Below are 19,757 nucleotides of genomic sequence, written 5' to 3'. Positions count from 1 at the left end.
CAAGTCTGAGGATAAACCATGTCCCTCTGCACCACATTGCTGCGTCTTCCAAAAATTCTTCAGGGATGGATCACAGCATCACAGGATGTTAGGGGTTGGAAGGGACCTCTGGAAATCACCAACTCCAATCCCCCTGCCAGAACAGGACCATATAATCCAGCGCAGGTCACACAGGAACGCATCCAGATGGCTCTTCAAAGTCTCCAGAGAAGGAGACTCCACAACCTCCCTGGGGAGCCTGTTCCAGTGCCCCATGACCCTTACAGTAAAGAAGTTTTTCCTCATGTTGAGGTGGAACTTCCTGTGCTGCAGTTTACATTCACTGCCTCTTGTCCTATCACAGAGAAGATTCAACTAACTCCCTGGGGACTGCATTCCAGTGTTTGAGAACCCTCTAAGTGAAGAAGTTTCTTCTAATATCCAATTTAGAACTCCCGTGGTACAACTTGAGGACCTTACCTGTTGTCCTATTACTTGTTCCTAGGGAGAAGAGACCAACACCCACATTGCTCCAACTTCCTTTCAGGAAGCTGTAGAGAGCAAGAAGGTCTTGCCTGACCCTCCATTTCTCCAGGATAAGCAACCCTAGTTCTTTCAGCTGCTCCTCACCAGATCTGTTCACCAGACCCTTCATCAACTTCATTGCCCTTCTCTGGAACTGCTTGAGTACCTCAATGTCGTTCTTGGAGTGAGGAGCCCAAAACTAAACACAGTACTCAAGGTGTGGCCTCACTAGTGTCAAGTAAAGGGGAACAATCACTTTCCTGATCCGGCTGGTCACACTACTTTCTATGTTTTTGATGTATTTGTTTATTTTTATGCTGTAAGAATCCCTCTTAATCCTGTCACATTTACTCTCAAGCTTCCTTTGATTCAATGCCCATTGAAGTATCAGGTGGAATAAAGGTCACCAATGCTTAACAAACTTCCCTGAAGCCAAGCCACATGGTGTCCTGGAGGACAGCTGTGTAACAGCACTGCCACTGACACTGGCCTCAACTCCAGTGCCTCACCTCACATGATGAAAACAAGGGACCAGGGCAGTCCTGAAGTGGGAACACTCCAGGTCCTAGACATTAAAATCCCACACAGCTGCCTGTATACTGCCCAGACTCTCCATTTAAGAATCTTGACAGTGAATGGCTTTTAACTCCTTTCAAGCAAAAAAATCCAAGACAAGTCGTCAGTCTGTCAACCGTGCAGCTACTCAGCAAGCTATTAATAAACTACTATAGGGACATCACGAGTCATGCCTCGCAACCTTTCTGGTCCCTGTTGCAGATTGATTCATTTATAAATTCTCCGTGCCCTAGCAGGGGGGTTGGACTCGAAGATCTCCAGAGGTTCCTTCCAACCCCTAACATCCTGTGATCCAGATAAGCTCTACAGTCAAATGGACACAGGGATTTGGGGCATTTCTTGATATTCTGCAGCACCTCTATTGGTAGGGCTTGGCTCAGCAGGAGAAAAACATAAAATGTCACAGCTTTAATTGATACAACTCTGTCCTTTTACTCGTTTAGATAAATGTTACTATGAACTGGTGCCATCAACTGGCAAATGGAAAAAATAACTTGATAAAAGCTACAGGTGCTTGCTCTCTGAGATGTGTACAAAGCATTCTGCAATCGTTCTTCATTGTTTTAATAACAATGAAGTAAGGGCACCTTACACCACACATGTGTACTGAGTGTCCTGATGGATGTTTTGTTCTAGCACCACCTTTAACCTTAAATCACTTGGATCTTCTCTGGAGATGTGATATTCCCATATACCTCACAAGGGGTCCCACACAAAAGGTAACTGAAGCCCACTGCTCTGCTCCTCTCTGAACTACTTCCTTTCTCCTAGTTTCATTAAGCGAACTGGTCCCCCAACAGATCAGGTGAATGAAAGAGCCAGAAGAAAAGATGCAGCAGGGAAGAAGTAGCAGTTCTTAGGCACCTGGCCACTGCTACTGGTATCTGCCAGACAAGCTCATCGTTGTATGACATCAGAGCTCATGCTTGCACATGTTTTTCATCTGACTCCCAGTTTTCTGAAGTTATGTTCTGGAGAGCCACTAGAAAACACACGCAGAGGAGCAATGGTGGAGGCAAGAAATTCCCACTGAAAAAAAAGGCAAAGCAATCAGAGAAATACAACTACGTGTTAGCACTTCCCATGCAGCTGCTCGTCTCCCCTTCACCTTCCCTGCACATAGAAACATACCTGGTTCCTCCTGCCAATCCGATTTGGTGCAGGAGACTTTGTGGGGGATTTGACATTTTGAGAGTTCCCACCATTTTCAGTGATCTTCCCCACATTCATCACTGCTGACATCATGGCATCAATGGAGGACAAGTCTGGTCCGTCCAAACTGTTTGGTGAACTTGGTGATACCTTGTAGCTGTTTAAGCTTTCCAGCTGCTTCTCTGGAATTAAAACCAAAGACATAAATAGGAGTTGCCAAAAACACCCCAACCCAAACAATCAAATCACAGTATTTTCATCTGCCTCTAACTCATCACACTCTGCTCAAGCATCACAGAACCCAGGCAACATCCCATGATAACTAGAATTCTTGTGACAGGACAAGTTTCTGATACTGGAACGCATAGGAGAAGATGCACACTTCTTCTGATAGGACACTAACGTTCTCTTCATTTTTGAACCTTAATTCGGTATGGGGCTTACAGAGTCATTTACCTGAAACTCTCTTACTGTAAAATGGTGTTTTCGTGGTACCTGGTAATCACCACAAACTAGTAGAGCAGTACTGATGAATGCATGCTCTGGCAAGCACAACCATTCAAAAAAGCACGTGCTGTAAGCAGAGCTGCACAATTAAGGCATTAGAAACATGGTGTAGGGTTTTGGGTTCTCTTTCTAGCCTAGCTTAAACCAGCTCTGTATGCAGAAAAAGCTAAATTACCAAACATGCAACCAAAACAAACCTCCAAGTCCCCCCCAAATGTCTCTTTACTGCCACAGATAGTATCTGTGTAGTTTTTTTTTTTCTTTCTGGTCTACCAAGCCAGGTTAGTCCATGGATCACAGCCAAAGCTGATCAGCTTCAGACTTCTGCACCACATTCTGCATGTAGCAGAGATGCTCCTACCTCAAACAGATATCAAATTCGAAACACACCTGAAATCTCATCTCTGCTTTCTCAACATACCGTGTTGAGCACACAGATAAGGCCTTCAATGTTCATCTTTACAGGTCTGATATGCAAAACACTTTTAGACTAAACAATCCTTTTCGCCCAAAGAAAGCTTCCAAACAAACAGGAGCACCCTGTAAATCTACTGTCACTTCTGGTGGAAAGCACAGAATTTTAATTTGTCTTGTGAGAAAAATCACTGTAACACAAGAGGATGTGAGGGTGAACAAAGAGGAAAATATTTATCTCTGCATCAGCTTGAGCATTATCAACAGGTGGTTTTTTGAGGCTAAGTAATGTGGTGCCAAGTTACTGGGAGCAAGGAAAAACTTAATTTGGAAGCCTGCTGTGGTAGTTAAGTACGTGCCCATGTTTCTGCTCAACCTATTCCATACTTTTCAGACAGAAAAAGCTTAGGGATGGGGAAAGAAATCTATGCACCAGCACTCATGCTCAGTGTATCTAACACTCTTCATACAAATAAGAGATATGGACAGGTAAGAAATGTTTTTACAAGCCTCAATCAATGTCCTAATTACAGTCACCCAGAGCTAGTCAAACCAGTTACCTTCATTGTTATTCCCTGACTGACTGCAGCTTTTTTCTTGGTTGCTTAGTGTAGTAGGTACAGTAGCGTCTGGCTCTTCAGCCTCTTCTTCAGCAGCACCCTCTAGCACTGCATGAGAGAGAAGGGAAAAAGAGAAAAGGAGTCAATTTTTCTGGAAGTCATTTTAGCAAAATACAAGACTACAACCCTTTAGTTTGATGGCTCTCCTGATTGGACAGAAGCACCTCAACAGTGCCAGCGCAGCCAAGTGTCCACTCCCAACAGTGGCTGGCCACAGGGCTGCTAGATGCTACTGGTGAAACCTGGGCAAACAAAGGAAGGAAACCCTTACTGGCTTGGTCCCCAGTGTTCAACCACCAAGATGAGCTGAGGGAGAGGAATGAGTGAGCCAGCACATCCCTGATGGTATTGACATTTGGATAAGAAGTTGGAAGAATATTCCACAGCTAGAAAATTTAAGTAATTAAATTTCATACAAATAGTCCTCCTCCTTTTCCTTCTTGGAGGATTACCATTTCCTCCAATACACGTATTGATGGTGACCTTTTTCTTCCTTCTGGCAGTGCTGAAATGACTGCTGGGGTTTCTGGGACCATTCAGTACATTCCTCACACCTACTGCCCAAGGTTTCCAGATGAGCTGAAGACATAAGCAACCACTGTATCTGCTAACAGAATTTCTCCACCCCCCTTTCTTGAACCACAAACTTATCATGCTATTGTTGGGGTTTCAGGAAGGATGCCTGTTCTGGCTGGCCAACGACAGGGCAGTTAAACATCATTTTAGAGGTGATGAGGAACGACTGACACAGAGGAAAGAGGAAATCTCTGCTCGCAGTGCCCATGGAGATAGCCTCTGGAAAAGGTTATTTGTAACGTGGAAACCTACATTTTTAAAGGTGAAATACACCTTCATAACCTCCCATAGTTATTTCACTCTGGAACTGAACACACTATGGACATTTCAACATCTCAGATTTCCAAATCCTATCCAGCAAACCTAACACAGATTCTCTTTTTTTTCTGAAATCAGAGGCCCTCGGCCTCAAACCACTGTTTAACCAAAGTTTCCTCCTTTAAAAAAATAGCATATTCTCAAGGATGACATGCAAATCAATCAAAGTACACACCTCAAATGTTGTTTGAACAGCATTTGCAAATAGTAAGTACCTTCTCCCAACTACTGACATTTTAGAGCGCACAAGAAAAGGGAGGCAGAGAAAGGGCCCAGCTTGTGTCAAGCAGTAGTTCCTCATTTCACACAGGGACAAAGCAGCAGATTCAGGCTTCCTACATTTAACCACTAACCCTCTTAGTAGCAGTGCACTGATGTTCTGACACAGTGAGCCAGCACAGGCATAGAAACAAAACCTAGGACCCAGCTAAGCCTAGTGTTTAAGGCTCTGGATAACACTGACTTAACAAACATTGCATCTTCAAAACCAGGCAAGAAGATCTTTATGCTGTTCAGAATGAATCAAGGTAACACTTCCCTAGTCTGTTTTGTATTTTTCTGCTAAGAAAACACTACTGGTCCTGGTAACGCAGGGATTTCTTGACCCAAGGTGAGGCCAAGCACCAATCCTACTGTATTTTCTCCAGTAATTATGCCAGTTGTTTATTCGTTTGTCTTCGCTTCGTTCGTCCTCAACTATTGTAACTTTGCTGTTACTTTTATAGAATCATAAAGGCTGGAAAAGTCCTCCAAGATCATTGAGTCTAACTGTTAATCCAACACTGACAAGTCCACCACTAAACCATGTCAGTAAGTGCTACATATACACATTGTTTTGAACACTTCCATGGACAGTGATTTCACCACTCCCCTGGGCAGCTTGTTCCAGAGCTTTGAGGGAAGAAGTTTCTTCTAATATTCATCCTAAGCCTCCCCTCACACAACTTGAGGCCATTTCCTCTCATCCTGTTGTTACCTGAGAGAATAGACCAACCCTCATCTTGCTACAACCTCCTTTCAGGGAGCTGTAGAGAGCCGCTTTTCATACCTTGCTTTTAAGAAGGGTCTATTTTACTCAAGAGTAGCACAGCTGGCGTTTTTTTTTCTTTTTTTTTTCTCCCTTGATCTTTTTTATAACCTCTTATGTGGTGGCTGACTTAATTTTGAATAGAGTAAGTGAAAAAGAGTTATTTTTGAGACTGGCTTATGTAAATCTTCTAAGTTGCTTGGTGTACCTGCTTCGTACCACCAAAAATAAGGACTACTTTAAATCATTGGGACAGATTTCCCTGAAAACAATTCAAATTAAGTGCTTTAGTTCTTAAAGAATCCAATCAAACAAAACAACTCTCTCTTCCCAAGTAGACCTATTCATTCCTCTTTCAGTCAATACCTAGGGCATCAGTATTACCACTGATTCACCCTGGAAAAAGTCAATCTACTGTGTCACTGTGAAGACTCCCATATTTAAGATTGCTGAGAAGCTTTCCAGAGAAACAAGGGTTAGAATTCCTTGTGCTGCTTTTACTAACAGTGAAAATGTGTTTATTACAAAGAGAAGAGGCAGGTAGATGTACACACGTCTTCAAGCCTACCTCCTGTTTTTGAAGCACCTGCCAGCTTCTTTCAGGAGGCAAACTCTGTATTGGGCTATTACAGTCTTTCACAATTTCTGTGAACCGACAGCTATTTTACTTATGAATGTCAAGATCTTCCTGCTAGTACAAAGGAAGATGCATAGTCACAGATCTTGCTTAAAGAAAACATCTTCTGTATTATTAAAAATGTCCTATTTTGGAAGCAGCTGAAAAATCACAACTTAATTTGTGCAAAAACAGGTATTATTGTTGCATTGGTTTATTTGCATATTTATCTTCCACTCTCTTGCATGAAGTGAAAATACATCACTGAAACAAAGGCAACTGCACATAGCAAACACTGATTTGAACAGCGTAACTTTCTATTTGCAGTAGGATATAGAAACAATAAGAATACTGGGCCAAATCTCTCTTTCCTGTGGGAAAACCCGTGGCAGAGAGCCTTTAGGCAGGAACACACTGAGAGGTCTCTCTTGCAGTTTTTTGTTTGTTTTTTTTTTTTCTGCCCCTTTTTTTAATTATTCTTTTAATAAATGCATCATTGAGGTTTGGGAAGCGGGTTTATTTCCACAGCACCTATGAAACCCAGGGAATCAGACAGGCAGTAAGACCAGCACAGATGCACTATGCCAGGCTTCCTTAAGGGAGGCAAACCTTTTCAGCTCACACCAAGTGCCCCTGCTTGGAGGTCATGCTGATGGAGACTTCTTCCTCCCTCTCCCCAAAAGAAAACAAAGACCTCCAGGAAAGAGGACAAACAGGAAATAGGCTGGCAAACAGTGCAGCCTCAGGTTGCATTCAACATCAGATCCAAGCCACTAGGAAACAGGGAAGTGGTCACAAGCATTCAAGTCAGCTTCTGCTCTGAAGACACCCCCCAGTGTCACAGTCCTCTGTGAAAAGGAGGAAAAGCAGAAAGCAAGGAGCACAGTGAGAGTGCTGACGAGGTGAGGGGGACATGAGACCAAGCGAAACAAGACAGCAGTCCTCTTTGCACAGCTACACTGAGACCTGGTCTTGTGTCCCCTCTGTCCGATTATGTTGCTGAGACCATCAATAAGGGGCAACCACAATCTCACAGAAGAACCCTAAGGGCCTTTAACTCCTATTTCTGCCAGAGGTCCACTCCGATGTCCCGCAGCAACAGCTAAGTCAGGCAGAGTCACTGAGAAAGGAGAGAGCTTAAATAAAAAGCAAACAACATTGTTGCTTCCCATGCAGTCTGTACAGGAAGACACTTGCTAGACCTATTTCCTCCTCTGGGATAAAGTGTGACTCTACTGTACGTTAAAGCTGAGCCCATCAACAGTTACTTCCCCCCTTCTCTGATGTGTATTTAATTTTCTTAAGACCAGACCACTGACAACATTAGCAGCTGCTGCTTCTAGTGAAGAGCACTATGGACGAAGGAAAATGGAGAACACGGGCCACAGGGGAAGGAAGAATAAAGGAGAAGAATTGATGAGTCTTCAGAGTCATAGTCACTTGACTTGCTGTTGAGAGGCAGCTACAGCAGCATGGAGTGACACGTCCCAGCCCCTGAGTACTGGTACAAGTCCCTGCTCCAGTTTGCTCAACTACCTTTCGCACATGAGCCCTCCCTTTGGAACAGATAGGAAGCAACACACAATACATTCAAGAAGGGGGAAAACCTGGTGTGTAGCACAAAGATGCTCATTGTTCTGACATTCAAAAAAGAAGTCCACATTAAAGTAGAAGCCATGTGCTAATTGGGCTAGGGGAATATTAACACTCTGAGCCAAATACTTCTATTGGTTTCATTAAATATGCCACAGTACATACCACAAGACATGGGGAGAGGGAAGGACAATCAGGGGAAACAAATGACAGTTGTAGCAATGTGCACATGCATTTCAAACCACTTTTTCCCATGAGGACCAGACAGGAATCCTGAGCCATATTCATCATTTCTATCTTAGCAATGCTATTAGCTTATTGAAGGCTTTCCCATTAGTGTTTTTTTTCTTAACTTGTAGAAAAAAATCCCCAAGAATCATTTAAATGAAGGCCAGACCTTCATATACCAATTTAGATGAGAACAGAACTTCAAAGAGGGATATCACATTTGAATAAACAAAGTTTACTGTTTACCGTAGAGATTATAATACGTAAGAATTGCTACAACATGCTCCAAACTGCTCCTGATGCACCGGTTTCCTACTAAGTTTCTACACAGAGAAGTAGATTTTACTCCCAGAGTCCACAGTGACACTTCCAAGCACAACTGGACACTCTCACCCTAAGAGATGTGTTCAGTCACCCGTGCTACATTTTGAATGTGATTTTGCATCAAAACTCGGAGGAAGGGAAAAGGGAGGTGAAAAGGTGTTATGTTGGAAGAGAAAAGGGTTAACATTATTTGAAGCATTGCCTCAAGGTAAAGGAAAACAAAATTAAAAGGAGTTTTCCCAACTGACCTTTCTAATACCAACTCTGCCCTTGCTACTGAAGTGTTGGTGCTGACTCAGCACCCCAAATGCAGAGAATTATACTGGCAGCATCACCTCACTGTCACCACTGCTGGAGCACCAGCACAGAGCTGCCTATGGAGAGAGGAAGACAAGCACAAAAAGAAAGACAAAAATAAAAAAGAAAGAGAAGCATAAAGAGAAAGATAGTGTCATGGGAGGAGCTAGTTGCTATTCTTTCATTCAGCATTTGGCAAAAACTAAGAATGTTACCCCAAATGTTTTGAACTTGTACCTGTAACTAATGTTTTCCTCTAGAGAAAAAAAAAACAAACCAAACAAAAACTCTCAAAGGCAAGAACCAAAAGAAAGAACCCCTCCTGAAAGGTGCTCTCTGAGCTCTAGAAGACAGACCACCCGTCTCTGAGCCATTAGCAATACAATTGTGTTACCTTTGTTAGCTCACACATAATACTTTGCTGCCACATAAAATATTTTGCTTCCTAAAATAATCCTATAAATCCCCAAAACCCATGTGCCTTTTCTTACCTAACACAAGACACAGAACGAACAAGTGAGGCACATACTCATGGTGATTTAAAACTGAGCTAGGGACCACCTTCTGCTTTGAGGATGAAGCAGAGGAAGTAGCACCAAAGAAGAACAAGACAACCTTCATACTTTCAGATTACTTTGTTTAGTGTTGCTACAACACTCGACAGGCTAAATTTTCAACATTGAATATTTACTCCAGATTTATTTCCTTGCTTGCATGATGGGCTACACATGTACATTCAGTTTTTATGTAGTTTTGAAAATCACCTTCTGATGACTTACAGACCACTAACAGTCTTCAGGACTTTGGTTTGGATGACCAAAAGCATCTCTCCATAAAGAATTTGAACTTAGTTAATGCCTTAAGCGAACAGCAGGTCTGATTCACCGTGATACTCTGGTATTATGTTGATGTAATGCACTGAAAACAAGGAAGCTCTACTAAAGCAGTACCAACTGTTTTACAGCAATGTATGGACATACCAGGCAGCCTTAATACAAAAAATTAATATAAAGTACATTGTATCAATCCTCTTGGCCCTATGCTCGACTTGCTAATGAACAGGGTACCCAGGTGTGCTCCGTTTGCAAGTGCTGTGTGCTGCGGGAACAGCCCTCATGCAGGAGGCTGCGGTTGTGCTGGGCTACAAAAGGAGACACGAGGCACATGCTGTGCCACCTTCAAGAGCGAAAGCAAAACCCAGTGGCCTTCTGTACTCCCAGCAGGAAAGCCCAGGTCTCTCTCTGCACTTCAGAGGGTTTGATCTAAGCCTGCCCCAAGCTCCCAACAAGCACTGCCATCCTTGGGGACAGCAGTGCTACACAAAACACATAGCACTGCAAGAGCTGCAATAACCTGTGACGACATTTTTGGCTCAACTGATGATGAAGTCACAGCTCCTGATTAATTTTGAGATCTTTATAAAGACTTAGCCCTCCTTCCCTCTTAACCTAAGAAGTATCCATGAGCTGTTCCTCACTATTCCTATGAGCTTGTGAGTGAGCACCTGGCCCTCCAGGAAGCCTTTGTCACCAAATTGCAGTCTGTGTTGAGAGTTTGCTCAAGCAAAAAGGACACCGAGATTTGAAGACAGCTTAAGAAACGTGGATGGCTAAAAGTGGAACACCACTTTTAGACACATGAAAAAATATCGTCAGGGCAACAGCAAAGTAACGAAGTGGCTGTAAGCAGACATCCCTCCACTCCTTGTGTAGACAACTGCAAACACCCCTCCATCCTCATCCCTGCCTGCTCATGCAGCCCTTGGGAGGCCAGTGAGGAGGGGGCCTGGCTCCCCCCAGCCACCAGGAACATGACGACAGAGGGGGAACGTGGGACAAGATGGGCCTTAGGCTTTACCTGGCACATGCCGACTCTGCACCCTCCCAGCTGGCTGAGGAGGGTCACAAAAGCAATACTGTCTGTCTTTATAAGCTCTGCTTTGCATGTGTTTGGGGAGTGGGGACAGCTGTGCGGACGGCTCGCTGAGTTCCAGGAAGTCAATGTGTTTCTTGGCTTTGACTCCAGCTTATTTGCCTTAGATGAAGTGGCGACCCGAGAAAGTCCCTTTGCGTCCTGTGCCCCGCACCCAGGGCTGGCACCAGCCGCAGCGGGGTGGTGCTCTTTGGCACACAGCCCGGGGTCTCTCCCCACAACGATCAGCCTTCCCCGCTCCAGCTGCCACATCTGTCCCTCAGGCCAGGGCTGGCTCACATCCCACCGGGTGAGGGGACAGCTTTGGGATGCAGCATAAGAGAGGGTGGGAACACAGAGCAGAGCCAGGGGCCAGGGGAAGCAGACCCTGAAAGCTCTTCCCTCAGCAGGAGGGTGAAGGTGCCTTGTGAAGGTGGGAACGGGTCAGACAAGCAGTGTCATGCTGAGCACTAAGCCACCACCACCCACACAGCCCTGAAGGAGGTGAGGACATGGCCAGAGAGTGGAGAGGCAGAGGAATGATGAAGCATGGACCAGTGGGCACCTCGATTACATGTGTCTCCTGAGGAAGAGGAGGCATGGCTTCCTGTGGGGGGACTCCACCAACCCCAACAAAGCACAGCCCAGGGACACAAAACTTCATCTACTGCTTCTGCCTCAGACAAGCAAGAGGGGACAAGTGACAAAAACAATCTAAAATGTAGCTCTGTCAGTTTGGTTAGGTGATTTTTTTCATTTTTGCTTTGCCCTGCCAAACTCAGTTAGCTTAAAACCCTGAGTAAGGAAGAAGCTATAGGTTGATGTCCCATCACCTACATGGCCAAGCAAGCACTGTGCTGAGGGAATGAGATACTTGTCCAAGAGCCTGAGGGGTGAGCTAGATGAATTGCACTTGGGATACCAGCTGGAAAACATTTCTGAGGAGTAACAGAGAAGAAAAGCAATCTCCCCTCCGAATAGTCCAAATTACAGCTCCCCTTGGCTCCAGCTGAGGAGAGGCTGCAGGGATGCGGGGAGGGCAAAGCTGGGCTCAGCTGGGTAGCTGTGACGGAGATGCTGACATCCCAAACAATATATGGCCAGTCTAAACCACAGGATATCTTGTCCTTTTAAGGTGGGCCAAGAGCAAGCATCTGTGCAGCAGCAGCACAGCCCCAGCCCGTCATCAATAGCCTCTAGTGTCACTGAAAAACAGGGGCTCCTGTGCCATACAAACCAACAGCGCAAATGCCCAGGCACCCACCCTGTACCCTGAGAGGATACAATCCATCTGGTTGTTCCTCCACACAGCATGATGGAAACAAGAAGGAACAGTAATGATGAGAAGAAGAAAAGCCACAAAACCATGCAGCCAGGCTGCTTGCTGGCAGTTGGCACCTGCAGCTGTCAGAGAGGGAGGAAGAGGGGGCCTGTCCCTCACCCTGATGGCCAGCAGCTCAGCCAAGGGGAGCTTTGGACCCATAACTCAAGGTGAAGGTTTAAAGCAAATCTCTGGAGGAAGAAACAACCAAACGTTTCACCCTCTCACACTTGCTCTTCACACATGGCCAGGATGGGTTAAAGAGGGATTAGAGAGGCAGAATGAAGTATGCTGAGGAAGACAGAGAAGATCTCCTGTGCCAGTGCCCTGCTTCTTGTGAGGTACCCTGGTTGTGATCCAATTCCTCCAGGACACAGCTTCACTGAGGGCCCTGAACGCATGGGTAGTGTTACAAAAACCGTTCTGGAAACAGGCTAAGCTAAACCAGGAAAAGAATCTTTCCTTGTGGAGCAGCCATGTCCCACATGGCGTTGCACCGCTGTAACTGCATCCACATGCTAGTAAATTCCACTACACAGGCAAACCCAAGGACAACATTGGTTCACTTACTGCAGAGTCCCCAACACATCCTTTGTGGGAGATGCCAGCATTCTCTCTGCTTGAAACACCATACCAGGTAGCACACCATAGCACTTTGCATCTCACAAGATAATGCAGTAAAATGATGCACTGTGTAAGAAAACAAACAGTAGATCCTATGTGGATTAAAACTCATTTCCTGGCGGTAGCATTGTCAACCATCACAGTTTGAGATTTTAAGTCAAAGTTTGAATTTTAACTCTTTTGTTTTGAAGTAAAAGTTCTTCCAGCTTGTGGAGGAAGGACAGAAACGTTAGATGCTCAGCAAAATACAAAAAGCAAATTGGAGTGAACAAATTAATTTTAAAGCCTCATGCTTTTAAGGATAATCATGATCTCAGAAGCTCAGTCTGTAATTTCTTAACACACAGGAACAGCAACACAGACCAACCCTTCTCTACACAGCACATTTTGTACCCTGGAACATATACCTTCCAAAACTAATTTTTTTTTTCCTTTCTTTCTTAAGGAGGGAAAAGAATCGCAACATCTCACCATTTCTAACATTTTATGTAAGAGCCAACTCCATTGTACTTCAGTGCTGCTTAAAGATGAGAACCTCCATCTTTAATACCAAACTCATTTTAAGCATAGAGGGATTCAACATGCAAATATTTTGAAGAGAGAATGATTCCAGAATTTGCAGTTCTTCTGGCTGCTCTTTTCCAGGGAGCATGACTTGCTGACAAGATTAACTACTGCCAAACTCACGAAGCTGGGAGACAGCTGCCACATGGCAGCCATTTATTACAAAGCTCCACTCCTCTAAAGTTAGGAAAGAGGCAGACTATTTCATCTGTGTTATCAGCAGGGTTCCTGTGCTCCACAGGCTCTAGTGACTAGGCTTTTTCTAAACAAATACCTCCTTTTCTCCCCCACCTTGTTAACATCATTATCTTCCTGTCTTCTGCTCCTGGTCAGCACAGGAACTATTCTCCCCTTGTCACACTCTCCAAACAAAAAATATCTATCATCAAGACAATTTAAAATGTTCAGGAACACATACACCACCACCACCCCCAACCCAGATTTTTTAATTGAAAAGTTCTAGCTTGAAATTTAACAGGGGGAAAACACATGCCATGGGGAGGAAAGAGGGATGTGCTGGAATAAAGGGTGCTGTACAACCATCCCATCCACCCCAGGGGAGGCATTTTTAATGTCAGCCTTGAACAGCAACATCCAAAGTGGCTACAGAGCTTTCTCACAAGCAAGACAACCTGCGGTGCTCCTTCCTAGCTTGCGTCTCCACAGCAGGCAGACCCTCAGCAAAACTATAAGCCAAAGGCAACCCTGGCACTGCACCCTGTGAGGTACGAACAGTTCTCAAGTCAACCGCCTCATGCAGCCTGCCAAGAACCAGAAACAGATACACATCTACATCATTTCCACATGATATTAAGCACAGATGACCATTGGTTGCCATTCTCTGTTATTTTGAACCATAGTTAAGACACAACCTAGCTGTTTCATTTTACCTGGGGTTATTCTAGATACATACATGCCAGAGCAGAACAAATCACTCAAACTGAGGTTTATTGTTTCCTCCAGGTGAAAGGAGAACTCGGCCTTGAAAAAAACATCTTTCTCCCACCCCTGAAGAACAAGTTGCCACAGTCCTGTGATCACACCCACCAGCTTACACTAGCTGGACAGATAGCCTTCAGGGTTGGTTGCAGAACTCTAAATTGGGCAATACAAAGACCCCTTCCTGCTTTAGTTAGGCAAATTAATTACAGCAGTAGATGATGCTGGTAAACTTCTCTGAGTTGAGAGCCTCACAAGAAAGCCACCAGGAAAACGTTAAGCAGCTCCTTGCCAATAGCATTCTTCACTAAGAACTTTCTTTCTATTTTTAAGAACACCCAATGAAACTAACCTGTGGGAGGTGCTTTCTGCACGCTGAAAAAAATGAAACAGCATGTGTTAATTTTCATGGACTGCAACACAAAGGCAAAAAAAAAGGGCAGAGAGATCCAGTTCAACAATTTCTCATGGAATTCAAAAGTCCCTCAGTTTCATCAGATGAGCCCAAGAAGCCTTCTCAGGAATGACATATCTCTGACTTGAAATAATAAAAGATGTATTTTTCAAAACAAGAACTGCATATACACACACCCAACTCCCTCTTCATCCACAGCCATATCCCGCTGCTGATGTTCCAAGTTCCTTGTAGTGTATAGCCTTTTGCTCTGGGACTTTAGAAGCCCAGCAGGCATTTCTAAAGGATTTTACAAAGCACACAGGCCCAGCCTTGGAAGAGCTCATGAGGAATCCATGGAGGTCATCATATAGCTCAGACAGTCTGTAAACAGCATAATCCACGTGCTGGTGAGTTAAGGAATCACCAAGTCAGAAGGACAGGCCTGAAGACTTCTGCAGCAACTGGTTCCTCCCAACAATGCTGTAAGCCCTGGAGGAAACAACTGCTGATCTTCAAAGCCCTTCAGTAGAACAGCCTTAAGTTTCCTGAACATGAACATTCTGGTTGTGAGGCTGCAATCCTCTATGCACACAGAGAAAAATATAAAATCAAAGCAAACAACAACAAAAAATAAAATCTACTAATGTTAAGAACTGCAAATACCAAGCAAGACTGACCCTCTACTCTGCAATGAGCTGTCGGATCCATCCAGCAAAGTTCTGATGCTCCTCGGCACAACAGCCACACGGATCAAGCAGCAGCTTACAATCTCTGCAGCTTTCCTTTTTCTATTCCAGGCAGTCCTCGACAGGTGTAGACTCCTGGAACACAACACTCAGGGATGCTACAGCCTGTAGCTGTACAAGGTGTCCACCGTACTAGATCAAGACCATTTCAGTGTGCTTGCACTGCCGGCAGAATTTTAGGTACAGCCTTCAGTCGCCTGATGGGCTGCACAGGCGACCATGAGTAAAGGGGGGAGTCCAGACACCTGCACTCTGCAAAGAATTGCAGGAAGTTTATTTCAGGAACGCTGGGGAAAAAAAAAAAAACACACACAAAAAACAAACAAAACTGTGAACAGGTTTCTTCAGTAAGTGAAGTTTCAAAGTTGCTATTCTTCCAGCCAAAAAATGTCTGCTGCTAGTCCAAAACCACCCTCCACTTCCAAAAAACCAATTCCAGCACTAGTGCTTCCTATGCTGCTATCAAACAGATGAGACTGGCAGTTCTTCCCACAATTCATGTAAGAAAAGGGAAACTCATTTACTTCTGCTAACTCTCATTGACACATAATATACCAACATATTAGCCTGAAACTACCTAATATGAATTATGCACAGGTTCAACCCAAAGTAGTAGCTGCAAGCAATCACCAGAGAGAAAAATGAATGACAATTAAAAAATTAACCAGGTAGCCTGTGCACCCACTCACTCCCACCCCAATTTCTGCAGTGGGACAGCAAGAGCTTGCCAGTGAAGGCTTGACTAATTACTTTCCTACATGTACACAGTGAAGTAACACTGAGATATCGGAACCAGAGCTATGGTACCAAAACTCATACTTTTGAGGAGTGATGCTTCCACATGAACATTTTCTCAGTCACTTTTATTGTACATACCCATGCAGCCGCTTTCATTTCATTCTAAAATTGAAATCACCTTGCCTTATAGTTTTCATAGAATGGTGGGTGTTGGAAAGGACCTCTGGAAATACCTAGTTGAACCTCCCTGCTAAAGCAGGGTCACCCACAGCAGGTTGTCCAGGATCGCAATGTCCAGATGGGTTTGGAATCAACCCAGAGGAGACTCGCAACATCTCTGGACAGCCTGACCCAGGGCTCCAACACCCTCACAGCAAAGATTTTCCTCATAACCAGATGGAACCTCCCGGGTTCCATTTTGTATCCACTGTCCCTTGTCCTAAGCAATGCTGCTGGTATGGCAGCAGATAAGTATGTATTTGAATGAGTTGAAACAAGACAGTAAAAGGAGAACAGAAGCAAAACCACCAGCTAAATAAATTATTTTTCGCTCTAAGTTGAAAATTTGCTCATTTCACACAGAGCAATGTGCAACTATCTTTCTACCGAAAATTAGAGGACAGTAACATTTGTTTCACTCCTTCCTTCATCTAAACTTCAAAGGGGGTTTCTGAAGCTGTAAGATTTTGCCATCCCTACCTAGTGACAGAAACTGTCCATTTTCTCATGTCTTTGGGTCTGGAGGCAATGAAGGTAGGCACCTTCATAACACAAGTGGCAGCAGCAACTTGTTCATCACATTTCACACAGAACTTGACACATTATTCAGTACAGATTTGACATTAAAAAGACAAGAGCTGACAAGCTCAGAGGTTCCCCAGCAAACATATTCCCTTAAAACCTTGCAAGATCGTTTTTGAAGTAATGAGGTCTTTAAAATAGCAGTGAGCAAGCTCCCTGAAGGGTGGGGTAATTGGGAGGGTTATCACACCTCTGGGGGAAGTCACAGGCTCTATCTTGGCAATGTTTCATCCCTTCATGTCCCAGGGGACTGATTAGTTCCTGATAAGCAGTTAGGCACCCTAGGGAGGCCAGTTAACCGTCTTACCAAAACAAAAAGGCTGCACAAATTTAAGTCCCACTAGACTGAAGAAACACTATCTGAGGAACTGCAAATTTGTGTTCCCTTCTACTGGAACTAGGAAATAATGCATTTTGCCTACATATGGCCAACACAGATCTCAGAAAGCCCAAATTTGAGCACGTACTGGCTGCTAAATTGCTAACAAATGCTCTGAAGCATTTTCTTTCCCAGGACACCAGTGCTGTGATGCAGGGAAAAAAAAAAAGGAGGTGAGAAGGAGGGGAGAGACAGAGTAAATAATGATTAGACAATTTGAACTGGCAATTCATTTTTCTAAATTCTCTTCCTCGCTATTAAAATAGTCCCTAACCAAGGATTGGCTGTGGAAAGCATGACCTGGAAAGGCAGCTGAATGCTGGTTGCATTTCGGAATGAACCTCCCAGCCAGCAGCAGTCCCACCATTACATGTACTGCTCCTAAAAAAAAAGTTCTGGGAAGCTCCTGCCCACTGTGAGGCAGCTATGGGTATCACACTCCTACCCATGTTAAACATTTATCTCTCGGGAAGCTCAGGGACAAGTTCACCTTTTGCCTGCCGACTGACTGAAAAGCTCCAACACACACAAGAGCTGCCGATGGAGCTGCTTCTGACTTATGTCAAGCTCAACATATTTCAAAGTACTTCTACAGCTTAAAAAATGAAGGAATGCTTTTCAATAAGGCGACCCCCTGTTCTTTTCTGTCCTTTTATCTTCTCTTAACAGTTTGCCATCCAGTGATAGGAGGGAACCCCAGCTGCATAGCCTGAGCTTTTATCTTCTGCTGACCACGCAACAACACAAAGCTCAGTACTGGATTTCCTGCTGCTTGCCTAAAGGGGCTGTTCAGCTTGTTTAAATATTACTTGCCTTGGGAGCCTTGGAGTTGTGCCCAAGCACTGTACTGTATCTTCCCAGCATCCATTTCAGCATGTACTTTAAAGGTCTTTAAGTTGGATGTACTATGCTCTCCCTCGCTATGGGGAGGAGCCTGATGCCTCTAGTAAAAAAAAAAAAAAAAAAAAAAAAAAAGGAAAACCCACCAGACTCCTCCCTCTCTCCCCATTCCCCCCATTAACCCCTGTGTCTCATTCCATTACATATCTAAGAAAAGTTCCTCTTCATCCCAAAATTATGCAAATATGTTTAGTCCAGTAAAATCCATCCAAGGGAAAAGACATTCTGGTATGAAAGGCTACAGCTAGGACAAAAATCAGCTGCCATGTATCACATACAGCAAGCTGTCAATGCTCAGTGAGCAAACAACCAAGAAAGTACGGTAGCAGAACTGGGTTTTTAACTTGAGTTGTGGTCCAACAGCTTCTTGTCAAGCTAAATTTGGGAAGTCTCCACAGTGGATTTTAGAAGAAAGGGATCTTTGAATGGCCTTCTCCAAATTTGCAAACTTAACATCAAGGCACTTTCTTTCCTCGTTCAGCAATGAAAATAAAACACAAGCACAGCTCTCACAAAACCAGAGAGGATATCGCAGACCTCCAGGAATTCTTTCAGGAGCTCCCCTTTTCACAATATCCGTGCCACCTAGGGGCCGAGCTCTGGCTACAAGGTCAGCAGGGAGATAACTCTGGCCAATAGAAATTATCTGCATCAGCCCAAAGGCAGTGCCGGGCGGCCACCCAGTAAGCAGCAACCCAGCAGGCTTCCCTGTTAACCTGTTTGCAGACGATAACCGCTGATATGGATGGAGAAGGAAGAGATAAAAATCCAGACTCAGAATCTATTTGTGAAAGTTGTGGACACAGCAGTTCGAACAAGGAAAACTCTTAGTGAACACTGACCACAAGAAGTGTCCTGTAAAAAGATGTCTCTTGAATCTCAGGGCAGCCGAGATGCAGAAATACACGTACCCCCACAAGCTGACGTGGAACTGCAGCTGTGAGGAAACTCAAGGCTGAAGTGAAAACCTGTTTTTAATCCATTCTGCTTTGCCTTGGCCTGCAGTGTACTGACTGATTTAACCTGATGTAAGCCACGGCTGCAATTCAGAAGGACAAACTGCAGTCCTCACTTCACCCTGAAGCTCCAACCACACATTCTCCCTCCAGTCTCATGCCAGTCTCAGCATCTGGACAACCACACAGTGATCTGGGATCATGGAACTGATCTGGTTTGGGATTTGCTTTGGTTTGTTTTTTGGTGTTGTTGGGCTTTGTTGGTTGGTTGTTGGTTTGTTGGTTTTTTTTTTTCAAACTCAAAAATGTACACACAAAGTTTCATCAACAGCCTTCACACAGAGGAGCTGAGACATCGTCAAATTACACCCTCTATTTGAGTGAGGGATGAGAGACCTGAGCAAGAATGTTGTTGGTAATTCTACTCCCATGGTACTGCAGTATCAGGGAAAGATGAAAAGATGTAGTGGAACAAACCCATGGCTAGCTCCATCTTCAGACTCCCTCCTCCTGCTTCCCCCTTGCTTCCTTCTCTCCAGCTCAGAACTTGCTCGCAACCCCTCTGCCACAAAAACCACTCCTTTCATTTAAAAGTCTACCTGAAGATCAGCTCTCCAGTTAAACCCAGTGAAAATAAGTTCTAACAAACTAAGCTATCATGATCATATCACTGCTGCTACCACAATCAATCAAAATGTTTGCAGTGCACCTCTCTCATGGCATCTCTGG

General features: G+C 44.3%; 1 protein-coding gene across 1 annotated transcript in view; it reads right to left on the bottom strand.

Annotated features, from left to right (window-relative positions):
* RREB1 (ras responsive element binding protein 1) overlaps positions 1 to 19,757 on the bottom strand; it is a 137,164-nt gene that overhangs the window by 70,823 nt on the left and 46,584 nt on the right. The window contains exon 3 of the mRNA XM_054381975.1: positions 2,212 to 2,414. Coding sequence (XP_054237950.1) covers positions 2,212 to 2,414 — 203 coding nt within the window. The remainder of the gene's footprint in view (positions 1 to 2,211; positions 2,415 to 19,757) is intronic.

The sequence above is a fragment of the Indicator indicator genome, chromosome 6 (genome assembly GCF_027791375.1).
Source record: "Indicator indicator isolate 239-I01 chromosome 6, UM_Iind_1.1, whole genome shotgun sequence".
In the NCBI taxonomy this organism is placed as follows: Eukaryota; Metazoa; Chordata; class Aves; order Piciformes; family Indicatoridae; genus Indicator; species Indicator indicator.
Note: the sequence above shows the minus strand (reverse complement) of the source record. Positions and strands in the feature narration are given on the sequence as shown.